This window comes from Zophobas morio, unplaced genomic scaffold (genome assembly GCF_036711695.1).
Source record: "Zophobas morio isolate AGI-343-1 ecotype UQ-CSIRO unplaced genomic scaffold, CSIRO_AGI_Zmor_V1 ptg000011l, whole genome shotgun sequence".
NCBI classification, from domain to species: domain Eukaryota; kingdom Metazoa; phylum Arthropoda; class Insecta; order Coleoptera; family Tenebrionidae; genus Zophobas; species Zophobas morio.
Genome location: NW_026972116.1, coordinates 18128312 through 18154371, shown reverse-complemented (window position 1 = coordinate 18154371; position 26060 = coordinate 18128312). Strand labels below are relative to the sequence as shown.

The following is a 26060-nucleotide window of genomic DNA, read 5'->3' as shown; positions in this document are numbered from 1 at the left end:
AACTTTTAGCAACTAGACGAAAATAAAATGCAGTTTTAAACTGAAAATTTGTGTAAAAGTTGTAAAAATCAGTTGCAATGTAGTTTAAATCAGAAGTACCCCGTTTCGTTTATTTAAAGCTTTTTTTGTTGAACGCACAGCGCCGCCAACCTTTGGCGCCAGCTAGCTGCGGCACGAAAGTCCCCAAACCGATGACACTTCGCTACACTTACGCATGTTCGTAGCCCCTTCGCCCCTCCGTTTTCCAGTGTGTGTCTTGAGTGGCTAAAGATAAGAGTGTTGTACTACGTCCTAATAAATTTAAATGTTGTCAGGTTACTCATTCAGTATTTAATCGTACCATGTGCGGCGTCTGACTGACTTTTTGTAAATTCGGAAACAAGATTTACAATGGCGGGTATTTTGTCACTTGTTTGGTTTGTTGGTTCGGTGTTGATAACACCGTTTTTGATGATTTTGTTATGTATTGTTTTTCTCGCATCAATTGGAAAATCTTTGGGAGTAAGAAGACTGTACGTGAAGCTGCTTCTGATCATATTTGAGGTAAGTCCATTTTTAATAATTAATTTGTATCATCAGTCACTATCATTCATATGCGTCATAAAAATGTGGATGTGACGGTACATTATTTGGTGTGTTGAACTTTGTTCATTTGGATTTCCATTTCGGAAGTGAAATTTGTGGGTCGGAAAACATTAGGTGAAAGTTCTAGATGGGTGTAATGACTTTCGATCAAATTACACGTGAGGACTATGTTAAAAGCGAGTCAATTGCATAAGGGGCTATTTTTAAAGTTAGGTGGCGCCCTTTGGACCCTTTTTAATCAGTTTCACTTGTCACGTTTCCGTAAATATAGGGTTAGAGATAATTTAGTTCCATTTGCCTGCACAGAGACACCGCTAGCTTTTACATAGTAGACTGGAATTTGTGCTCCAGACCGTGGTTCAAATACCAACCCAAAAATATAAGTAGTTGTAATTAACTTTTACATCGAGTACTTGATAAAATTGTTAATAATAATAATATTTCATTTCTGGTTTTCTGGTAATTTTTAAACGTAACTGTAAATTTGCATAAAATGTAGGTATTCGTGTTCAAGGGGTTAGCAATAAATTAAATAAACTATATGTTGCCCAAAGAACAAACACGCCCACGTTTATTTAACGTTTCTAAAGTATAATTATACTGTAGGGAAATTCTCTGCACAAACATATAGCTTTATTGTACTAATTCATTTATTGCATGTAATAAATGAATAAAATAAACGAATTGCCTTGAAAATAGTCTTTCATTGAAGATTTCTTAAAAACTAAAAATGTACCTGGGTTGTGGAGGAATAAATAAACCCTTATCTTTAATTATTCAAGTGTGATACTGATAACAACTGGGTTTAATGAGGTGTTGAGCAAGCAACATGCAGAAATGACGTCAAGAGTGGCTTTAAATCTTCAAATTTTTAGTATCACGTGGAATTACATTATATCCAAACGAAATGTATCTATTTATAAATTTAATTATACGTTAAAACTTTATAAAAACTTTGCTAGTTTATTTATTTATAGTTAGACTTTTCGAATTAGAAAAATATAAGTAACTACAAAAAGTGACAAATGCCTTGGGTTTTCAAGTGGAAAATAAATTTTAAATCTGCCCTGCCTTTAAACTTATCGGTTGTCAGTATCTAATAGAGTTTACATTGCTGGTTCAATAATACTGAGATACCCGGCGTAGACTGTTCTGTGTGAGAAAATGTGTAACAAAATAACACGCTATGGATGAGAAAATATTTGTTTCTGTATTTTGTACCCCTTTTTTACAATTTTTGATAATGGAGAAATCTGGTAGAGACAAATGACAAAAAAATAGAACCGAAGTTTTCATTTGTTTATTAAAATTTTGATGCCTAAGTTTGATTGTTTTAATTAAACTGGATTATCTTTCAAAACGTGTATACATAATTGGGTTCCGGTTATGTTTAATTGATTGGATTACACATTTCCTTTGAAAATGTAGTACGACAAGTTTTTGGTCGTAAATTGAGCTGACATCGAAGAGAAAAAAAATTAACAGTTTGTGGAATAAAAAAAAGTGGGCTTAATTTTTAGAGCAAACCTTACTTTTTTCTGCGTTTTACACAAGTTTTATTGAAATATCAGTTATTTTTTAGTTTTGGTGGTAAAGTGCAGTTTTAAAAGCTATTTAGAATTATTTTTAGTATATACTTCAACTAAAATGACAGAAATGGTATCAGTAATGATTGCTTTTCCATTTACATAAATATGCAATTAAATTGAACCATCGTTCAGGTAAAGTCGCTTCATAATGTCCTACTAATAATACGTCCATTCCATTTCTATCTAGTTAATGTAGATGATTTAAAAAAATTAAAAGACAAAGTGAAAAAACATAATTTATCATCAATACAGAAATTCAATCAATAATACGAAGCAAACGTATGAAGAAATTGTTACATTGTATCGAAAATTCTGCATTGTGTCAAATTTTGTACGTTGTTAGGAACATGAAATACATGGCCAAACGTGTGCCCAAATTTGTCTCATCATCCCCACCAACAATGGTATGACGTCATCTCCAAATTTTTACAATAGTAAATGTTATGCAAAATTTTTATCAAATAATGTACTCATCCACTTGTGGTGTCGTTTATCGATAAATGTTATTTAAATGTTAAAAAGTAACATAGTCCTGAACGAGTGGTTTATGAATTCGTTTTGAATTTTTATCCTAGACATCGAGTTTTTGGAAAAAAAACCAAATTGAATAACAATTTTTCGATTTAAAAATGTTTCGAGTTTTTTGTTTTTGGCGTTTCTAAATTTTCGATTTTTCAATTTTTCGATTAATCGATTTTTTGATTTTTCGACTTTTCGATTGCTCAGCTGTTCGATTTTTTGACTTTCCGATTTTCCGGTTTCTTAATTTTTCGATGTTTCAGTATTAGGATTTTTCACTTTTTCAGTTTTTCGACTTCGATTTAGTATTTTTTCGAGTTTTTAAATTTTAGATTTTTCGAATTTACAATTTTTCGATTTTTTGATGGTTTGAGTTTTCGATTTTTGAATTTTTCGATTCTTTAGTTTTTCAGTGTGTATTTCAATTTTTCGAATTTTTAAATTTTAGGTTTTTCAGCTTTTTATGTTTCGGTTTCTAAATTTCCGGATATTTCAGTTTTATGATTTTTCAATTTTGGGATTTCTCAATTTTCGGCGTTTAAAAATTTTGTATTCTTCAATTTCTCGATTAATCGATTTTTTGATTTTGCGACTCTTCGATTTCTCAACTTTTCCATTTTTCGAATTTTCAGTTTTTCGATTTTTGATGTTTTGATTTCTGGATTGTTCAGTTTTTTTATTCTTTAGCGTTTCAATATGTATTTCAATTTTTCGAATCTAAATTTTAGATTTTTCCATTTCTCGATTATTCGGTTTTTTGATTTTGGGACTTTTCGATTTCTCCACTTTTCCATTTTTCGAATTTTCAAGTTTTCGATTTTGTGATGTTTTGATTTCTAAATTGTTCAATTTGTTGATTCTTTAGTTTTTCAATATGTATATCAATTTTTTGAATTTTTAACTTTTAGATTTTTCACCTTTTTGATGTTTAGATTTCTCAATTTTCGGATATTTTAGTTTTATGATTTTTCAATTTTTCGACTATTTAATTTTTGGTGCTTCTAAATTTTCAATTTTTCAATTTCTCGATTAATCGATTTCTTGATTTTGCGACTTCAAATTCTCAACTTTTCCATTTTTCGACTTTCCGATTTCCTGATTTCCTGATTTTTCGATTTCTCAATTTCTCAAGTTTTCGATATTTCAGTTTTAGGATTCTTAAATTTTTCGGTTTTTCGACTTTTGAATTTTTGGTAGTTCTAAATTTTCGATTTTTCAATTTCTCGATTAATCGATTTTTTGATTTTTCGGGTTTTCGATTTCTCAACTTTTCGATTTTTCGAATTTTCGATTTCCCGATTATCCGATTTCCCAATTTGCCAATTTCTCAACTTTTCGATGTTTCAGTTTTAGGATTTTTAAATTTTTCGGTTTTTCGACTTTTTGATATATAATTTTTCTTAAATTCTAGATTTTTCGAATATTCAATTTTTCGTTTTTTTGATGTTTCTCGATTTTTCAATTTTTTGTTCCTTTAGTTTTTCAATATGTATTTCAATTTTTGGTATTTTTAAATTTTAGGTTTTTCACTTTTTTGCTGTTTCGATTTCGGATATTTTAGTTTTATGGTTGTTGAACTTTTCGATTTTACAATTTTTGGTGTTTCTAAATTTTGATTTTTCAATTTCTCGATTAATCGATTTTTTTATTTTTCGACTTTCCGATTTCCAGATTTTTCGATTTCTCTATTTTTCGGTTCTTCAAATTTTTAATTTTTAATATTTTTTAAATTTTACAATTTTCAAATTTTCAATTTTTCAATTTTGTGATGTTTTGTTTGCTCAATTGTTCAATTTTTGATTCTTGGTTTTTCATATGTATTTCAATTTTCGAATATTTTAGTTTTATGATTTTTCAATTTTTGATGTTTCTAAATTTTCGCCTTTTCAATTTCTCGATTAATCGATTTTTTCATTTTTCGACTTTTCGATTTCTCAACTTTTCGATTTTTCGACTTTCCGATTTCCCGATTTTTCTATTTGTCTATTTGCCGTTTTCTCAAGTTTTCGATGTTTTAGTTCTGAGATTTTTAATTTTTCGGTTTTTCTATTTTTAATTTTTAATTTTTTCGATTTTTTGATATTTTGATTTCTTGATTTTTCAATTTTTTGATTCTTTAGTTTTTCAATTTGTATTTCAAATTTTCTAATTTTTATGTTTTAAGATTTTTCACTTTTTTGATGTTTCGATTTCTGAATTTTCGGATATTTTAGTTTTATGATGTTTCAATTTCTCGATCAATCCATTTTTTGATTTTTCGACTTTTCGATTTATCTTTTGGGATTTTTCAATTTTTCGGTTTTTCACCTTTTTAATTTGTAATTTTGTCGATTATTTTTAAATTTTAGATTTTTCGAATTTTCGATTTTTTGGTGTTTAATTTGTCGATTGTTGGATTTTTTGATTCATTAGTTTTTCAATATGTATTTAAATTTTTCGAATTTCTAATTTTAGATTTTTTACTTCTTTGATGTTTCGATTTCTCAATTTTCGGATAGTTTAATTTTATGATTTTTCAATTTTTCGGTTAATCGATTTTTTGGTTTTTCTACTTTTCGATTTCTTGATTTTTCGACTTTTCGATTTCTCAAGTTTTCGACTTTCCGATTTCCCGATTTTTCGAATACTCTATTTGCCGATTTTTCAAGTTTTTGAAATTTTTGAATTTTTGAATTTTTCGGTTTTTCGACGTTATAATTTTGGATTTTTTCGTATTTTAAATTTTAGATTTTTGAATTTTCAATTTTTTGATGTTTTGATTTCTCGATTGTTCAATTTTTCATTCTTCAGTTTTTCAAAATATATGTCAATTTTTCGAATTTTTAAATTTTAGGTTTTTCACTTTTTTGATGTTTCTATTTCTCAATTTTTGGTGTTTCTAAATTTTCGAGTTTTCAATTTCTCGGTCAATCAATTTTTTGATTTTGCGACTTTTAGAGTTCTCTATTTCTCTATTTGCCGATTTCTCAAGTTTTCGATGGGATTTTTCAATTTTTCGGTTTTTCGACTTTTGATTTTTTATTTTTTAGATTTTTTAAATTTTAGATTTTTCGAATATTCAATTTTTTCATTTTTTGTTTGGATTTCTCGATTTTTCGATTTTTCAATTCTTCAGTTTTTCAATATAATGTATTTTAATTTTTAAATTTTTAAATTTTGGATTTTTAATTTTTTTGATGTTTCGATTTTTCGATTTAGGGCTTTTTCAATTTTTCATTTTTTCGGTGTTTTCATTTTTCGGTTTTTTAAAATGTAGGAGTAGATTTTTTTATTTTGATGTTTCAACTTTTCAACTTTTCCGATTTCGATTTGTCGGTTTTTCAGTTTTTGAATTTTTAGAAATTTAAAATTTTTTTGATTTTTCTATTTATCAAAATTTCGATGTTTTAGTTTTTCGGATGTTCGATTTCTCGATATTTCAATTTTTCGAAAAGCATTTTTTCCCGTTGGTCATCAGCTTTAAAAGAGCGTATACAGAAAAATTGTAATGTTAAGGGGTGAAAAACTTCGTGGGTTTTAATGACGCGGTAATAGAACATTTTTCAAACTCAAAAGAAAGAAGAATTGAGCTGAAATTTAAGATGCTTTAAAAAATAAAATGTAGCTTTATAGAAGTTTTGCATTTTGATTTATGTATATATATAATTTGACAATTTTTTAACCTCACTCAAGTTTTCCCCATAGACTTCGAAAAGACATTACATCTAGCAATTTTGTGTGATAGTGTGAACTTTCTCTACGTGAAAAATAATATTCTTTTTTCTCTTTTTTCACCTCCATATAATATGCATTAGCAATAAAACAGGTTGGGAACTATTTATGGAATAAATTCATTAGAACCGAATTACAAGTGTACACAAACATTGAAACAGATCATCGAATATTCATAATTCACTTTTTTGGTTATTGTTGATTTAGTTGTGACGCAGTAATTTTGGCCAGTAGTGTCGCAGTATCCAGAAACTGTATTATTTCTTTTATTTTTGTCATTAGTAAATTTTCAATGACTCAGTATTCTGATGTACATATATAACCTTGGTCTAGTCTCGGGTTGGACATAGAACCGTGTCCATTTTTGGTACTAATGAACAATTTGAGTTTATTAAGGTCCTTTTTGATTTAAATCGACTGTGAAGGTTTTTGTAACTTATTGATTCGTAAACTATTCAATTTCCATATTTATAGCTATATTTGTAAATATGTGTATTATGTTATTAATTATCCTGGCTGCACACTGATCAATACTTATCTACTTATTAATTGTTTTCAGATAACATTGTGAGTAAAATGAACTGTTTAAAGCAACAAATGAGTTTTTTAGCTTTCGTGTGCTTAATAACATTTGAAAAAAATTAAAACATTTGAGTCATAAAATTACAAAACTGTTCGTAAATGTTAAATTAAACATAATCACGAAGTAGAATACGGACTAGAAAGAATCAATTATGGTAGCCATTAATAAGAGCATTTATCTCTAATTTTATACAATTTATTTGGTTTCTGTTCTTTTAGGAAATCCCAATAAACCATAAATTGTGCAATCTTAAAAGAAAATATACATTCAAATTTAAACCAAATTTTATTGGACGAACACCACAAGATTTATTACCATCTTTCAATTACATATTAAACGTGCTCACAATACCTTAAGAATGAATTATTTAATAACCTCTACATAACGAACAGTCGTTGAATTATTAATTTAATTTTTTTTAAGATGTTTCCAATACCGCAATCCATACTTTCCCGGACTGATTATGTTATTACAGCAAATATAAATACAACCAAACTGTGAATTATTTATTTCACTGACCTTCCAGAACGAACAATTTGTGCCCTCGAATTTTAACAATAAAAAATTAAACACTACATGTTGACTTGCTCATATTTATTAACTAGGGAATTGATTCGTACAAATCATGCAGATGTTTTATGAATAAAATTTCATCATAAAAAAATTAATCGGAGGGTCATCCAGCGACCTCTTTTCGAGCTCGGAAGGATATCCACTTCTAAATAAAACCGATAATGTGAGTCGCTGGTAACAAGCCACAACTTTAGGTATGTTTTAGCTTATCATAATTCATCGATTGGCCAGCAGCACGTGAAAAGCATGATTTTGTGCGAGAAGCGATACAGTTTATCGTTCGTGTTTTTTTCGCGATAAATTCGGCTCTCATGAAACACGTTATGAAACGCGCCTGGGTTATTTTATTTGAACCGTGGTAGATTTTAATATTTCGTTGCAAAATTGACTTTTGTTTTGATTTGAGATCAAATCGATGTGGTAATGGTTTGTTACTTGGATTTTTTGTTTGAATGATACGGGAGGGTGCAAATTATCTAGATTTAAATCATCGAACAGGTGCGGTGATCATGTGAAATTCGCATGAACAGCCTGCGCTGAAGCCCTACTGAATAATAAAGCGCTTTTATTCGGTGATTCTAATGTAATAGCTAGTGGAAACAGATTAAAATATTTAGTACACATTGACTACTGACCATAAACCCCAGATTGTGTTTGTGTTTGGTTTTACGTTGTTTGGGAATCATAATAACTGAATTAATTAAGTTTTACTTTATCGAAATTAAAAATAATATCTTGGGTAAATAATGGAACATTTGTAATTCTATTTATTATTTTTCTGTAAATTTTGTGGCTACAATCCAGTGCACTTGCACTCGAGGCTATTTTTAATCTTCGCAATATATTTATAAAAGTTGAAAAGGACATGGGCAGTTGCTCCTGTCGTTAAGTGTAGAGAATTTTTTTAGATAAGATTTTATTTTTGATAGGGTGATAATGATAGCACAACAAGTTTAATCTCCGGTCGGGAATTTTCCTTAATTGTTTAACACTGTTTCCTAAAAGACTTTGATACAGAGTTTTCTGAGATCATTGTGTTGAAATATAGAACAATAACGAAGTATTTTTATCTCAGATTTAATTTTAAAGTTTGCCTGTGCTCGTCTTTGTCGCCAAATTATGGGATTTTTGTCATGGGACATGGGTCGAGGACGTCATGAGTGTTTCTTTATATTGAAACTAATTGTACAAAGTACAAACAACAACATTTCGCGTTTTCGAGAATCTACTACTTAAGTTAAGTAGTAGCAACATTTCAAAAATAATTACGTACGATGTTTTTACCTATCCAGAGGTGAATTTCATTTTACAAGGTTATGTAGATGTTCGAGAACACAATAACTGGACTTTGATATCGTGTAATTTGTTTATTTTTCTTCGTGAATATTTTTCAAGGCGCTGCAATTTCTATTGTATGATCGATCATTTTTTTTTGTCTCGTAGTTTGGTCGTGCCAATATTGAAACCGCTCAAAAAGGGTCAAACGCTGAAGACACCAGCGAAGAAGACGAAGAACACATCGAAGAAATCTCGCCCCTTAACAGCAATGCCACAAATGATATAAAACACTTAAAAACGCCCAACGGTTTGAAGAAGCCAAACAATGGTTACGTGCCCAACGGAAATTCGGTCATTAGTAGAGATGATAAGCTAATTTTGGTACCCGAACCACCGTTTACCATGCACAAAACGGACGAAACGACCGATTTATCAGAAGCTAAGGTAATTATCGCAATGTTTGTATTTTAGTTTGTAATTTTCACGTACAGGATAAATGTAAGGACTACGATTTGTGCAACATTTTCGACTACTTGAAAGCGGGGATGGAATCAATCATCGAAGATCAAGTCACGTCGAGGTTCGAAGCCGAAGAACTGAAGAATTGGAATTTGCTGATTCGCACGAACAGGCGATACGAATTTATATCGTGGAAATTGACGGTGATGTGGGTGTGCGGTTTCTTCGTCAGATATTTCTTCTTGTTTCCTTTACGGGTGACCATCTGCTTTTTTGGGGTATGTCGTTTTAGTATCTTCAAATAGAAGTAGGTTGAGTTTGGTAAGGAAAACTCGTAAAATGGTGCTGTCGTATGACGTATGTTCGATAAATATGACTACGTTGCTTTGCATTAATGCGGCGTTAAATTAAAAAATGTTTAATGGCTTTGTCTCTTCTGTTCAAAGCTTAATTCGTGTTTTGTGCGCATTGATAACTGATTTCAGTGGCAATTTCTATTGTATTGTCACATAAAATTGTGATTTACCTTAAAGTGTTAAAATCAATTTGTTCACAATGCGGATTACCCATCATTGTCACGTTAATCTTAATAAAATCGTATGCAAATTTTGGATTCAGATGTTTATAATAGAAAAATAAGTGTGTTAGCGCGCCAAGGTCAACCGCATTAAAAAAAGCAACGTTTGTATAATTAGCTACGTATTCTTTTAGATTCATAAATTCGAAGCGGTAAAATGACAAATTCGAAAGGAACGCACTCACTAATGGATTATTAAAATATGTGAGTTATGTTCTTGTGAATCGCTGTAAGCACTTGATAAGTAAAAATGCGATAACAAAGATAAAACGATTTACATTGATGTTAAATGTAAATTTTTTACATTATTTTTTTTTTTATTGAAAGCATGTGACAATGTTGCATAATCGTATAATAACGAACGCGATCATATTTATAGTCCGACTTATTAATACTGTAAACATGCCAGCAAAATTCGGCTAATAAATAGTGTGTAAAATATGCACAAATAATTTGATCATTTTAGAACGGTATGGTAGTAAACTTGTCGTTTTGTTTCATTGAAGATCCACCAACACCGCACTTATTCGCTAAAATATACATACCTTATAACATCGTGCAATAAAGTCAAGGGACTCTGAGATTCTTTCAAATTACATACTTTGAAAACAAGACACATGAAGTTTTCGAGATTCTTTCAAACTACTTCAAAAACAAAACACAAAAGGTACCCGAGATTCTTTCAAATTACTTCAAAAATAAAACGAAAGGGGCCGCCGAGATTTTTTCAAATTACTTCAAGAATAAAACCCAAAGGAATCCTCGAGATTTTTTCAACCTACTTCAAAAACCAGGCAAGGGATCCCTAAGATTCCTTCAAACTACTTCAAAAACAAAACACCAAGCCCCTCCCCCCAGATTATTTTCAAATTACTTCAAAAACAAGACTCAAGGAGCCTTCACGATTCCTTCACATTCTCTGAAAAAGACACCAAGGGCCCCCCAAAATTCTTTCATATTCCTTAAAGAGAGTTACTTGAGGCCGTCCAGATTTTTTCAACCTCTTTTAAAAACATAATATCCAGAGTTTCAATTTTTTTTTTAAATTATGTTAAAAGCGTCATAATTGGCTCTAAGATACTTTCAAACTACTTCAAAAATAATAACCTAAGGAATCCTCGAGATTTTTTCAAATTACTTCAAAAACAAGACAAGGGCTCTCAAAGATTCTTTCAAACTACTTAAAAAATAAAACGAAAGGGGTCCCCGAGATTTTTTCAAACTACTTCAAGAATAAAACCCAAAGTAATCCTCGAGATTCTTTCAAATTACTTCAAAAACAAAACAAAAAGGGATTGCCGAGATCCATCAACGTACTTCAAAAACCAGGCAAGGGATCCGTAAGATTCTTTCGAACTACTTCAAAAATAAAACGAAAAGGGTCCCCGAGATTTTTGCAAACTACATACTTCACGAATAAAGGAATCCTCGAGATTCTTTCAAATTACTTCAAAAACAAAACAAAAAGGGATTACTAAGATCCTTCAACCTACTTCAAAAACAAAACACCAAGCCCCCCCCCATTCTTTTCAAATTACTTCAAAAACAAGACTCAAGGAGCCTCCAAGATTCCTTCACATTCTCTGAAAAAGACATCAAGGGCCCCCCAAAATTCTTTAATATTCCTTAAAGAAAGATACTTGAGGCCGTCCAGATTTTTTCAACCTCTTTTAAAAACATAATACCCAGAGCTTCAAAAATCTTCGTCATAATTGACCCTAAGATACTTTCAAACTACTTAAAAAATAAAAACCAAAGGAATCCTCGAGATTCTTTCAAATTACTTCAAAAACAAAACAAAAAGTGATTGGCGAGATCCTTCAACCTACTTCAAAAACCAAGCAAAGAATCCCTAAGATCCTTTCAAACTATTTAAAAAATAAACCAAACAAGTTCCCCGAGGTTCTCTCAAACAACTTCAAAAGTAAAACGAAAGGGGTCCCCGAGACTTTTTCAAATTACTTCAAAAATAAAGCCCAAAGGAAACTTCGGGATTCTTTCAAATTACTTCAAAAATAAAATAAAAAGGGATCGTCGAGATCCTTCAAACTGCTTCAAAAACCAGGCAAGGGATTCCTAAGATTCTTTCAAACTACATACCAAAAACAAAACACCAAGGGCCCCCCAAATTTTTTCAAATTACTTCAAAAACAATACTCAAGGAGCCTCCAAGATTCTTTTATATTCTCTGAAAGAAACACTAGATACCGCCAATATTTTTTCAACCTCTTTTAAAAACATAATATCCAGAGCTCCGAAAATCTTTTTAAATTATGTTAAAAGCGTCATAATTGACCCTAAGATTCGTTCAAACGCAAATAAAACATGAGCGATTCTTTCAAATTACTTCAAAAACATGACTCATGGAGCCTCCAAGATTCTTTCACATTCTCTGAAAAAGACACCAAGGGCTCCCCAAAATTCTTTAATAGTCCTAGAGGCCGCCAATATTTTTTCAACCTCTTTTCAAGTCATAATATCCAGAGCTCCGAAAATCTTTTCAAATTATGTTAAAAGCGTCATAATTGACCCTAAGATTCGTTCAAACTCCTTCAAAATGCGGACATAAGAGATCCTCGGATTCTTTCAAACTACTTCGCAAATAAAACGCAAGGTTTCTTCGAGATTCTTTCAAATTACTTCAAAACCATGACTCATGGAGCCTATTCCTAGAGGCCGCCAATATTTTTTTAAACCACTTCATAATATCCAGAGCTCCAAAAATCTTTTTAAATTATGTTAAAAGCGTCATAATTTGCCCTAAGATTCTTTCAAACTCCTTCAAAAAGCAGACATAAGGGATCTTGGAGATTCTTTCAAACTGCTTCGCAAATAAAACACAAGTTTTCCCAGAGATTCTTTCAAATTATTTCAAAAACAAAACAGAAAAGGATCGCCGAGATCCTTCAAATTACTTCAAAAACAAAACATAAGAGATTCCTGATATTCTCTCAAATCACTTCAAAAACAAGATTCAAGGAGCCTCTAAGATTCTTTCACATTCTTTGAAAAAGACCAAGGGCCCCCCAAAATTCTTTAATATCCCGTACAAAGCGACACTAGAGGCCGCCAAGATTATTTCAACCTCTTTCAAAAACATACAACCAGGATCTCCGAAGATCTTTTTAAATTGTGTCCAAAACATAAGTGGGCCAAGATTCTTTCACATTCTTTGAAAAAGAAAGGCATTAAGGGCCTCTAAAAACTCTTTTAAACGCTTTTTTTTAAGCAGAATATAAGAGGTCCCCAAGAATGTTTCATATTCTTAAAAAAAAAGGTACCAATTGCCCCAAAATTTCTTCCTAAAAAAACACGTTAGTTGCCCCTAAGAATTTCAGTCTTTAAAAAATAAAAGTACCAGGAACTCCCAAGATCTTTTCAAATTATTTCAAAAACAAAACGCAAATATTATTTTTTAAAGAATTAGTGACCCCAGATTATTTAACATTCTTAAAAAGAACTACGGGACCCCAAGGTTCTTCAACATTCTTTAAAAAAATATCTTGGGGTCTCTAAGACCCCTTCAGATTCTTTCAAAAACAAAATACATGGAACCCCCAAGATTCTTTTACATTCTTTTGAAAAAAACGATACCGAGTGTTCCGAACATTCTTTAACATTCCTAAAAAACTAGTGAGCCCTAAGACTTTCAAATTATTTCAAAATCCAAATACCAGGATCTTTTCAGGTTATTAAGAAAACACACACCATGGGCATCCAATATTCGTTCTGAAAAAAAGACAGTAGGGGCCAGCAAAAGGTTTTCAACCTCTCAAAAATAAAACACTTGGAGCTCCAAAGATCCCAAGATTTTTTCCCATTCTTTGAAAAAAAGACACTGGGGGCCCCTAAAATTCTGCGAAACTTTTCAAAAGTTAAACGTGAGGAGCCTCCAAGATCTTTTTAGATCGTTTCAAAAACAGAACATAAGTGGCCCCAAGATTCTTTCATATTCTTTGAGAAAAAGCCCCCAAGGGCCCTTAAAACTCTGTCAAACCAAACTTTCAAAAATAAAACTTTAGGAGCCTCCAAGTTCTTTTTAAATTATTTTACAAATAAAACAGGAGCTCCCAAATTTTTTCACATTTTTTTGAAAAAAAAAAAAATACATGAGGGGCCCCTAAAACTCAAAAACGTTTTCAAAAATGACACGCAATGAACCTCCAAGATCTTTTTAGATTAGATTGTTTCAGAAGCAAAACAGAACGTGTTCCTAAGATGCTTTCTCAATTTTAAAAAAGAGGCACCAAATGCCCCCAAAATCTTTAACGTTCCTAAAAAACACTAGTGGGCCCTTAAGATTTTCAAACTCTTTCGAAAACAAGACACCTGAATCTTTTTTATGTCTTTAAAATAAACATAAATGGTTCCAAGAGTCTTTCACATTATTAAAAAAAAAAATACTAGGGGCCCTTAAAATTCTTTGAAATTTTTCATAAAACGTTGGGAGCCTCCAAGATTCTTTCACATTCTCTGTTAAACTGTTTCAAAGTTATTTACACCGAACTTCCCTTGCTCCTGAAGCATAATCAATTAAAAAAGTCCAATTTTTTACATAAATTTTAAGATTTGACAGGTATCAAAGCAGGTTTCAACACAAAATTTTGTAACACCAACATTTTAGGAGGCACAAATATATTAATTTCGATCGGTACAATGTAATACTAATAGTAGTAATAACGGAACAGTGTTGTCAGAATTTCGGGAAAATGAGATAAGTCGTTTTTTGAAATATTAATAAAATTCGTCTGTCAACAATGAAGATGTGACAATTTAATCTACTTGTAGCGCACAAAATCAATTTCTAATTGATGCGAAAACATGTCGTTTTTGTGCGAATATATTAAATTTAAATAACTTGATGTGTTTGCGTGGGTCTAAAACCAAATTATAAAAAAATTGATGTTATTCACGAACTAAAAAATTCATGACGCAATAAACGTACTGACATTTTAATTATTTTATTATTATATATCCCGGCCGATGTCGAAATATAAAGCAGAAATATTTGTTCCGTCATGAATATCAGATTGGCAGGAACGCGCACTGCAATTAATTAGTATCGTATTGATTTTTTAATGTATCCCCTTTGATATTAAAAATTAAAAATACCCATCAAAATTTATATTAAAAAATTTCTCGGCAATAATCTTGACGTAACCAATTGACGTGCGTTAACTTTCATTGTAAATTATTAGCGCCAATAAATCATTCATTCGTTCAACTGTCGCAAATGCATCACGTAAATACATGATCAATATTGAGACAATGAAATTCGCTCTCTTAACCCAATTTACCATTGTTGTGCAATAAATTGCTGTAATGATGGCTCTTTAAAATACTTTTAACCGTTTTTGTTTCGGTCGTTTTAAGATGCATTTAACTCTATCGCTCTCACTTAAACTTTGTCTGAAGATAAAATTCCTTTTGAGCTTGTTTGTGCGGTTTCGTCAACAATCCTTCCATCGATTATTTTAAATACTTACAAATGCTGTCACTGAACTTTAAATTGTTTGCTTTTTACGCCAAGGGGATAATAAAGAGGTTTGGTCGGAAAAAAAAATTAAAATGAAAATTGTATAGACCGCAAACATTTGCGGTTTCTCAGTAGTTCAGAATTTTTATATAAGTGTAACTCCTGGTTTCGCTGTGCTAATAATAATTAACATTCCTTTGGTTATGGGATCAGGTTTTAAAAACAATTACCGGAAACGTTTTCGTTGTTTTAAGTGAAACGTGTGTTGGCGCGGTAATTAGGTGTAAAATAAAATATGTCTACCCAACCAAAAAATTGATGACGTCATAATAATATCAAAACTGAATTATAGAGAATGTAAAAAATAATTAAATACGATATTTAATTTTCGTGAAATTTTACTTACCTATAAAAAATATTATTTTTCAAATGGATTATCTAATATTACACATACGTTGTTTTCTGTACATATCTTTATCAGTTACCAACAACAGGCTCAAGGTTAGGAGTCCCTAGCACGTAAGTGGCTTGGTTAAACCAATTTGAGTTGTATTTGATAAATAAAACTATTTCAGTTTAAACTGTACATATTTTACCTTTATATTTACAATTCAATTCAGTGTTGAATAATTTTGTGTGATTGAAAACAAAATGAACTAAAGTTGACTGTGAAACCTACTCTGTGTGGATGGTACCACTGACGCATGTCATCATTTTGTCAGTTGTTCTGTCACCTGTCAATGTCGAAAATTAAGAACGTCTAGTGACACAAACCGAAAATCTTCATTGTAATACAAATATTATAAATTGATTTAAATGCATACTCGCTGGCTTCAATTTTTAAATGAAACAATGACTTTGTTTTGAATGGGTTTTATAAAACGAGTTTGAACATGTTCCCGTGGGTTTCTTTTATATAAGTCTTCATCCGTCATTGTGTATTTATTTATACATCCGTCGAATGGAAACTTTTGTTTGTTAAGCTATTTTTATGTTACTTATAATAAACAAAGGATATCAAAGTTTAATCGTACGTTCCTTTTTAATGTAACAATCATTATTATCATCGTGTTGTATCTGTTTACCAGACAATAAGCTTTCAGTGAAATTATTGCCGATTTCTGATAGGAATAAATATGAAAAAAAGGTTTATCATGAGGATTACGGGATTAAAAGAATTGCCCCAAAGTTCAGTCACTTTGATAAATATAAAATTTATTGTGATTTTTTTGTTGTAACAATTTACAGATTCTTTGAAACATTTTCAAAGTGAAAATAGTTGCACATTGAGATTTGCTTTGCAAAATTGTTAGTTGACGTCATCAAGTTTTTGGAGGGAATAACGGATTAAATGTTTTTGCAAAATTCTGATTTTTCCCAAAAAGCCTACGCGTAAAACTAATAAGACTGTCACTAGATAATTGTTTGTAACAAAACAAACTTAAGTTAAATAATTTGTAGACCTGTTTACTACAGGTAGTAAAAACGTGGTTTTAAAGCGGTAATAAATGGAAAATTGCTTGTTGTCGAAACATCTATAAAAAATTTGCCACTGGTACATACGACAGACAGCATTATTTTGCGAAACTTTTCCCTTTCACAAGAGGGAGTTCAATTCTTTTAGTGTGTTTAATTTAAAACTAATTCGATTGTGAAAGTAGGTTTATTTTACGTTCATACTCTAATTGCATAAAATAAAACAAATTTAAACTGGGACACCACAGCATTTATAATTTTGTGTGAATATGAACTCCCTCACTATTAGTTTTTGTAAACTTGTATAACCCATCGCGCCCTCGACAGATATGTTGGTTGGTGATTACCACAGGCCTGCTAGGAGGACTTCCCGACTGCCCCCCCAAGCGCTGGATTAACACAAAATCGTACCTAACGGCCTTTCGCATAATGAGTCGTTCTTTATCGGCCGAAATAATCATTCACAATAAAGAGCACAGACCTGCCAGGGGGTCGGTGTGCGTCGCGAACCACACGACGCCCTGCGACGTGCTTATTTTGTCCACAGATAACTGTTACTCTTTGGTGAGTTAGCGGAGCTGGAGAAACCTGGGATTTGTTTTAGTTGTAGAATGGCTTTGTGCTTTGTGTCCTGTCTTTAGAAAGTTCTGTGTGTGTTTTACAGGTATGGTGGTTGACTCTGTGTACGGCGTTAGTAGGGTATGTGAAGGAAGGCGATTTTAAGCAGAAATTAAATAAGTACGTGTCAGTTATGTGCTTTGGAATTTTATCGAACGCTATATCTTCAGTTATTACTTACCATAATGAAGAAAATAAGCCTAAGAGTGGGATCTGTGTCGCCAATCATACGTCGCCGATAGATGTACTTATTTTAATGTGCGATAATTGCTATTCTCTGGTAGGTTGCTTTTTTAATGCTTATAGGTGTGTGTGTTTTTTAAAGTTGATTCCTGTTAAAATTTGAACGAACGTCACTGGACAAATGAAATGTGGTTAAATTGAGTTGGTAAAACTGGAGCAGTTGGTACCACAAACGTCGTCATTGTTAAAGTTTTAAAATAATTTCTAGTAAAAGAATAAAAAAAAAACACTTGTGGAATCTGTTCTATTCTGGGAGAACATTATCTCTAGCAATTAACAGATAAACACTTTAAAAAATGTAGTTTTTTTATCACGGGGGCTTATTTAATTCGTCTGATAATAATCTATATACATATAACCTTTGTTACCCATGTATTTAATATTGCTGGTCGTATTTTTCCAAGGACGGTACATTAACATGGGGACATTTCATTCAATCATTGCATGTGTCAAATATTTTCTTTGTTCATTTGTTTGTCAAGTGGTAGCCGTTTCAAATTAACAGTGTTATCCCAACTCTGATGTAGAAGTTTAAGCTAAAATTATTGTGACGTTTGGTGTTCGGTATGGTTGTGAGTTACGAAATGGTTTTAGATTGGCCAAAGTCATGGAGGTTTTCTTGGAATCTTGCAACGAGCCTTAGCACGGGCGTCTCCTCATATCTGGTTTGAACGGTCGGAAGTACGAGATAGACATGCTGTTGCAAATAAGTAAGTTTTTCTCTATATTTTTCAGTTAGTCTACTTAAGTAATGATCGTAATGTTTGTATGCGCACCGAAAATTGTGTTTTGACAAGTTTTTTATCATAGTCGGATCCAAGATTGTTACGCATCTGTCGAAGTACAGTACATTTTTAGAACTATTATTTTTTGTAATTACTAGTCTAGCAACGTTTGAAGTTTAATGTTAATAGAAAATTATGTTGGCGACACCAACGCGTTCCTTATTCGTGCTAATCAGTTTGACATTTATCACATGAAGTGTCAACTGGAAATTTCATGGATTACTAAACGCCTTTTTTTAATAATGGGGACACTGAAAATTTTAGCGTTGTAAATTGATCTTCAAAAAGTCAAATCAAAATGAAATTTTTAAAAGTTTGGTGCAGGGATTTTTTTTTACCATTTTTTTCTTCGAGTTCTTTAAAGCCTGAGAACGTACCGTCGAGCTTATCCCTCATTTTTTATCACCCTGTATATACAAATCTAACAGTGTCAACTGTCAAAAATACAGCATTCGTGTCTTTTTTGCCCCTAGTTTTCTCAAGGTCTCCATTTTTTTTAATTTGCTGTTTAAACTAATAATGGATACTTAAGAAAAATTTGCACTGTAATGGGAAAATGCTAACATTTTTAATGGGAGCTTTATAAATCGACGTTATTTGTGGATATTACTGGTAATTTATGATTACTTTTGTAGGATTTATTTCCCTAGATTTAACGAGATATTTCCGTGATACCGTGTATTATCCATTCACGATCTTTTCGACGTAAAGGTGGCCATGAAAATCTGGTAACTTTGTTGGTAGTCTGTGCAGAATAATCAAAATTCCCCCAAGATCATTTAATAGATATTCTATTATTATTAATCATTATATTATTACATTGTCAACTGATCCAAAGAAATTTTGGAGCTTCATTCAACAAAAAAAGGGTCGCAGCCGAATTCCTGGAATTATGCACTACAAGGATACCACACTACAAACACCAACTGATATTGTTAATGGATTTAGTCACTTCTTTAAATCAGTCTATACGTCTGCTAGTACAATACCTCCTGATAATATTACAGCAGATATTGACCACGATATTACTGTGGCTATATCTAATATCACTAGTGATGAAGTTTATCAAGCACTTAAACGATCCAAGAACAGTTTTACATCTGGAGCAGATGGACTTCCAAGTTTTCTTTCAAGAGACTGTGCTACTGTACTGACTGAACCCTTAAGACATCTGTTTAATCTTATTATTAGTTGTGAACAATTGCCATCAATTTGGAAGAAATCAGTTATATGTCCTGTCCATAAAAAAGGAGCTCTATCAAAGATAGAAAATTACCGTCCGATAGCGCTACTCTGCAACTTCGTGAAAGTTTTCGAGTCTATCTTACATAATAGAATATATACAGCCATCAAACATACCATCTCACCTGAACAACATGGCTTCATGCAAAATCGGTCCGCCATAACAAATTTATTATGCATTACTCAAGACCTCGCTGAGACGATTGATGACAATGGGCAGATGGATGTGATATATACTGACATTCAGAAGGCGTTTGATACAATTAATCATCAGCTGCTCCTTAACAAAATGCGCCTCTTGGGTTTTTCTGATTCATTATTAGGCCTATTTCAATCATACTTAATGAATCGTCAGCATTGTGTGAGATATCGCAATTGTATATCTAACTCATTCGTTCCAACGTCTGGAGTGCCGCAGGGTTCGAATCTTGGCCCTTTGTTGTTTCTAATATTTATCAATGACCTGCCGGCAAATATTTCATGCAATAAACTGTTGTTTGCTGATGACTTAAAGTTGTATCATAGAATTTACTCTGTTAATGACTGCCTAGCTCTACAACAGAATGCAAATGTTCTTTCTTTCTGGTGTCGGACAAATCTACTACAACTAAGCGAACCCAAATGTTACGCTATGTCATATACTAAGCAGAAATGTCCTATTATTTACTCCTATAAAATTAATGATTACACTGTCAGTCGAACGGATTCCTTTAAGGACTTAGGTGTAACATTTGATAATCAACTTACATTTATACCACATGTGAATGATGTAGTTGAAAGATCACTGAAGACTTTAGGATTTATTCATCGCTCCTGTAAAGATTTCACCAAGATTCAACCATTAATAATGTTATTTGTTGCTCTTGTGCGCTCTAAATTAGAATATGGCGCTTTAATATGGTCACCTATATATAACATACATATCGATCACTTGGAATCAGTACAAAGACGCTTCCTAAAATTTATTTGCTATAAATTAGATGGAGTCTATCCTGAAAGGGGCATCAGTGAAATTAATTTGTTAACTAGATTCCTTCTTAATTCGCTACGAGTACGCAGGTTAACGCAGAGTATTACTTTTTTATTTAAGCTCCTACATAACAAAATCGACTGTACTCATATAATTACCAAAATTTGCTACACTGTTCCAAGAATTAATGCACGATATAAAATCTGTTTTCATCTGGATACTTGTAGAACTAATGCACTAGCTAGATCGCCTATTTTTGTCATGTGTAATACATTTAATGGTATATCTCATTTGTGTGATATTAATTTTGATAACGTTAATGTTATAAAACAAAAAATTTTTGAGGTTTATGGAATTTAATTATTTTATTTTATTTGTGTAAAAGGTAGGTTTTTAAAATGGGATTTAATATTAAGTTATTTTCTGTAATTGGGTGATAACACCTGTAGAAAATAAATAAATATCATTATCATTATTATCATTATTATTATATTAAGAGATATTATTAACTAACCTTGAAATTCCTCCAGGTTTTCATGTTAGGTTATGTTTCTTTAAATGTAACCTTTGGAAATGTGTGAGAATCAGCGACATAAAAATTGTTGACAAAGTAAAAACGTGACTAAATAACATTTTTTTTTGTTTAGAGGGTGGCCACGGGTCAGACTGTCAATTATGAACTGTCATACGTCATTTAACGTCAAGTAAACATCAACAAACGCGTAATTAGCATAAAAACATTAATAAAAACTAGTTCTTTTATTTATTAAAAACATGACAACTTTTCAGATTCCAGTATGTCATAATTGAATTGATGTGGACGCCAAAAGTCTAACAGGGCGTGCCACTCGCGATGGAAACATGTAAATTTCCCTAAATATTAAAACTCTATCATCACAAAGTATGAATTATTATTTTATCTATTAAAAGAATAACAAGTTGACTCGCAAAATGTAGTTTGTTACTCGTCCAGGAAGTTCTTTGACACCTCGGGTCGCCTCGGTCTTCAGAATTACTCGCGCTTTCAAAACTGCATTTTCCGGACTAGCGACACAAATAACAAATACTGTGATAACCCAAACATCCCGCCTTAAAATGACATGTGAAAAAAAAATTGAAAAGCCCGCGAAAAATAAAAAAATTTAGGTGTAATAATTTCTTACAACTTGAATTTGAACATTTATTCTCAAATAATTATTTTGAGTTTGACCGTATTTAATATGTGCATCTTCTGTTCATTTCATATGTGCTTTGTTTTATGTGAATTGGGAATTCATTCGGTTCACGATGGCATGCCGTTACGGTCGCAAACTCGTACTTCTATGCTAGGTCTGCATCCTTTTGTGCAGATGGCGTGACCGCCAGTTCGACAAGGAACCGCACACTCCGCTTCCGCCACGTGTTTCTGTGTTATTTACCTCAATTGCATTTAAATGTTCAATTTTTATAACTCTGATATAAAACTATAACTGAAGAAGTGTTTAAAAAAAAGCAATAAACAACATTAAAATTCGCCATACGCTCTCGTGAAATTTTAAACAGCAAAGAATTCTCATCTGAGATTAAGATTGGACGTCAGACAATTTATGTGATGGAAGCATTAATCAACAAAATATTAATTTACAAAATAAAAAACTAGCAAAGATTTATAAAAACAAAAGATCTGGTGTGAAATAAAACTTGTGCAGACAAAAATATTACGTTAGGAACTCCAGAGCATGAAAATTTACGTTCAATTTTAATTATACAACAAAGAAAATGATTGAATCTAAAATTATGAGATAGAAAAATAATTGCAAAGCTAACAAAATTATATACATGAGGTTAATATTTTATGTCCATTCGAGTTATTGGTTTATTTAAAAAAAAAAAAAAAACATAATAGACAATCTGGAGATCTAAAATGGCGTTGGACGAATGCGTTGTTAAAAAAAATGGGGTCAAAAATGTGTGATTCCATAAATGTGATAAATACTGTGGCGCTGTGCAAATAATGGTCTAAATCAAAGGAATAAAATACACGTCCCACATGACCCGCAGTGTTGTTAATTTGTTCAACAAGATTTTATAGTTCAAACATGTGCTCGGTTTGAAAATACTCTTTCAACATGGTCGCTGCCAGAACAAAGAATTTACCTGATGTTAAATGATGCCACACTTGATCGACAATTCAAACAAAGAATTTACATAATGTTAAATGATGCCTTGATCCAAGTGATTGGTTACTTAAAACAATTAGCTTTGAGAGTTTATACCGTGGACTGTCCCCAGCTTATCCCAAATAAAACACATGATAAATAAACACAAAATGCATCAGGCGTTGCGAGAAAAGCTCCTCGGTGATATAACTTTTCACGTTGCGAGAAAATGTCTCGGTGATGTGATGATTATATGAAGATAATAACTGCCTAATTCCCGTACTTCAGTTCACGATATTATGAATTCTACCGCACTTTCACGGTCCCTTTTCCAGAGTGGGGCAACGTTAGGTTGATTTAACTGCCATAAATGAACTATTGGCAATCTTATATGAGGAATTAAGAAGTGTTATAATGTAACACTTGAGTATAAGCATCCAGAAACCTTATTCATAATTTGGTAAACAAGAATGAAAACTCCTAGCAAGTGCTGTATCTAAATGATCTCAGTTAACGATTAAAATCCTAACATGAACTGTGAATTTACAAACAAAATAAATTTACACCACGTGTTAGTGTCGGTTGAAAATTCGCGTATTTCCGCTGGGAAAAAACCGCAAGAATTAGCTACGCGTATTGGGGAAACTGTGGCGTCGTCGCCGTTACGATTAATTTTCGTTAAACAAAGACTCTCCCTTTTTTATTAACTACCAAACCAACTAAACTTAACCTAGCTCACTCATCACGTGATTGCACTCACAACAAACAAACCAAAAGTGACACCTCTCGCCCCTTTAGTCACGAAATCAACTAAAGCTACCGACTACCCAAAAAGAACTAAACGTACACATGGTTGTCTATGTTTCTTGGTCGATTTTTTTTTTTTTTTTAATTCAAATTAGTCAAATTCGATTTCGCACCCCAATAGTCTTTCAAAAAATGTATCACGTGATTCAAAAATGGCCTCTAGTCGGCTATGAAATTTATTTTTATAATAACGAAGTTGGCAACCTTGTTTAGTTTCACAGTTGCGTTCAAATAAAGTGTCAAATAGTTGCAGTACCAACATGATTATTTTAAAAATAAATGTCATGGCCCACTACAGGACGTTTTTCGATAATACGGTAGGCATCTCATAAATGAAGTACATAGAAAACTTGCAAGCGAGTTCGAAGTAAATGTCAGGATAATTATGTCAGACTACTGACAGACAGAACACTACACCATCAAATCAGTTTGTCCAACATGAAGAAAAAATATCATTGCTTACTTTACATCCAAAAGATCGAGAATGGATAATATACCGTGATCAACAAATCGTGTTTCAGTTGTATCAACAAATTTTCCATGAAATTGGTAAAACTGCGACTCCCAGTTTCTTTTCTTTCTGGCGTCAAAATTGACATGGTTGACATTTGACTTCAATCAAATTTTTTTATTGATTATTGTTAAAATTTGACAGTCATAACCTAACTTTCTTAAATCTGTCAAAGTAACGTGGCGCGAAGCATTTGAATCAGGTTCGGCAATAGCAGTGCAAGAAAGTTTTCTCATAACTAATTATGGCGTGATAAGAAATAACTATGAGTCTGATGGCAGTACTTTTTAAATAAAAAGGTGAACTTTTCTTGCGTTTATGTTGGCGTAATGGAAGTAATTCTGTGACAGATATGTCAATAGTGACATGTGATATATTTAGGTTATGTTGTGGATACATTTTGCTAAATAAAAAATCTCAACAATCTGTTAATCTTGACAGCTGACGACAGGAACTTATAGAAAACGTCGTACCAATTTCAAATAAAAATCCAGGATTGCCAACTAACTCAATCATTTCTGATTAGGCGGTATATAATAATATGAATTATTTAAAGTTATGTTTAGAATCTAGATTTAATGAAGAAAAAAATCTTTTTGTTTTTTTACTTAAAGAACCACATACATCAACATTAATTCGTATAGAAAAATACCCTGTATACAGTGGCGATCTGAAAATCTTGGACAATGTCATTCCAGTGTCATAAAGTGTGAAGCACCTTTAAGCATTGTAACCTTATTTTTTAGTTCTGTCATTTTTGACACTGTGAGAATGCTGACAATTGATGCGATGTGACAGATCTTTTAAACGTCAAAGTGACTACGAATTTTCAAGATGACAGAAAAATGCTGGCCAAGTGTTCTGAATTGATTGGTATTTGTTATATTTCGTGGAAAAGTTGCGGTAAAAATTAATTTAATTTTTGTGTCAAGACGGTTGTAATGAATTTATTAACACAATTATTTGCATATACAAATCTAGTTACTTCATGTCAAAATTTGTCCAGGAAGTTTGATTTAGGGAAAATTAATAATTCACTAAATAATTTCATGCTAAAAAAAAATCATTTTGACACTTCAAATGCAAATGTCATTTAGGTATTCACATGAGGGGTGCCAATGTCTCAAATGTTACCTTTCACGGCCTATACCGGGGACAGTTGGTTTCAGTGACGCTGTCACCAAAAATATAAAATAATATAAATAATAAAAGACATGATAATCATTCGTAAATATCTTTGTTCATTAATTTTTAATACTCTGCGGATTTTTTCAAGTTCTGTGAAACGCTTTATTTCATAAGAAACGTGATACGATGTTTTCGCTAATCAATTTTGTATAATCATGTAGGTTAAAAGAGCATGTCTCCAATCCCAAGAACCCACCAATTCTGATATTTCCGGAAGGTACCTGCATTAACAATACGTCAGTGATGCAGTTCAAGAAAGGCAGCTTTGAAGTAGGGAGTGTAATTTATCCAGTAGCTATAAAATATGACCCTAGATTCGGCGATGCATTCTGGAACAGCAGTAAATATTCTATGATGCAATATCTATACATGATGATGACAAGCTGGGCTATTGTATGTGATGTTTGGTATTTACCGCCCATGCAGCAGAATGAGGGAGAAAGCGCAATTGATTTTGCGAACCGAGTCAAGAGTGTGATAGCGAAACAAGGCGGATTGGTCGATTTAGTTTGGTAAGATTTTTGAAAATTTGTCTGACAAAATATGCATTTTAACTTTTTTAATTACTCCAGGGATGGCCAGTTAAAGCGCACAAAACCAAAGAAAGAGTGGCGAGAACGACAGCAAGAAGAATTCAGCAAGCGACTTAAAGTAGAGTAGGTTTTTAAAATGCTTTTAAGGCGTGATCTTTATTTTAACGTTTTTTAATGCGAGTAAATTTAGTGTGATTTT

The 26060-nt window shown here is 31.9% G+C and overlaps 1 protein-coding gene across 4 annotated transcripts; it reads left to right on the top strand.

Moving 5' to 3' along the window:
• Window positions 1-199: 199 nt before the first annotated feature.
• On the top strand, window positions 200-26060 carry LOC135127088 (glycerol-3-phosphate acyltransferase 3-like). 4 transcript variants are annotated; one of them, XM_064053409.1, is made up of 8 exons: window positions 200-543; window positions 9004-9282; window positions 9342-9575; window positions 17154-17390; window positions 17491-17724; window positions 18282-18397; window positions 25490-25840; window positions 25901-26060. In XM_064053409.1, the coding sequence occupies exons 1-8, from the start codon at window positions 391-393 to the stop codon at window positions 25986-25988; spliced, it is 1692 nt and encodes a 563-aa protein (XP_063909479.1). In that variant the 5' UTR covers window positions 200-390; the 3' UTR covers window positions 25989-26060. The 4 variants fall into 4 exon arrangements, with proteins under 4 accessions (XP_063909479.1, XP_063909478.1, XP_063909481.1 ...); XM_064053408.1 differs by having other exon boundaries at window positions 9330-9575; XM_064053411.1 differs by lacking the exon at window positions 17154-17390 and having other exon boundaries at window positions 9330-9575.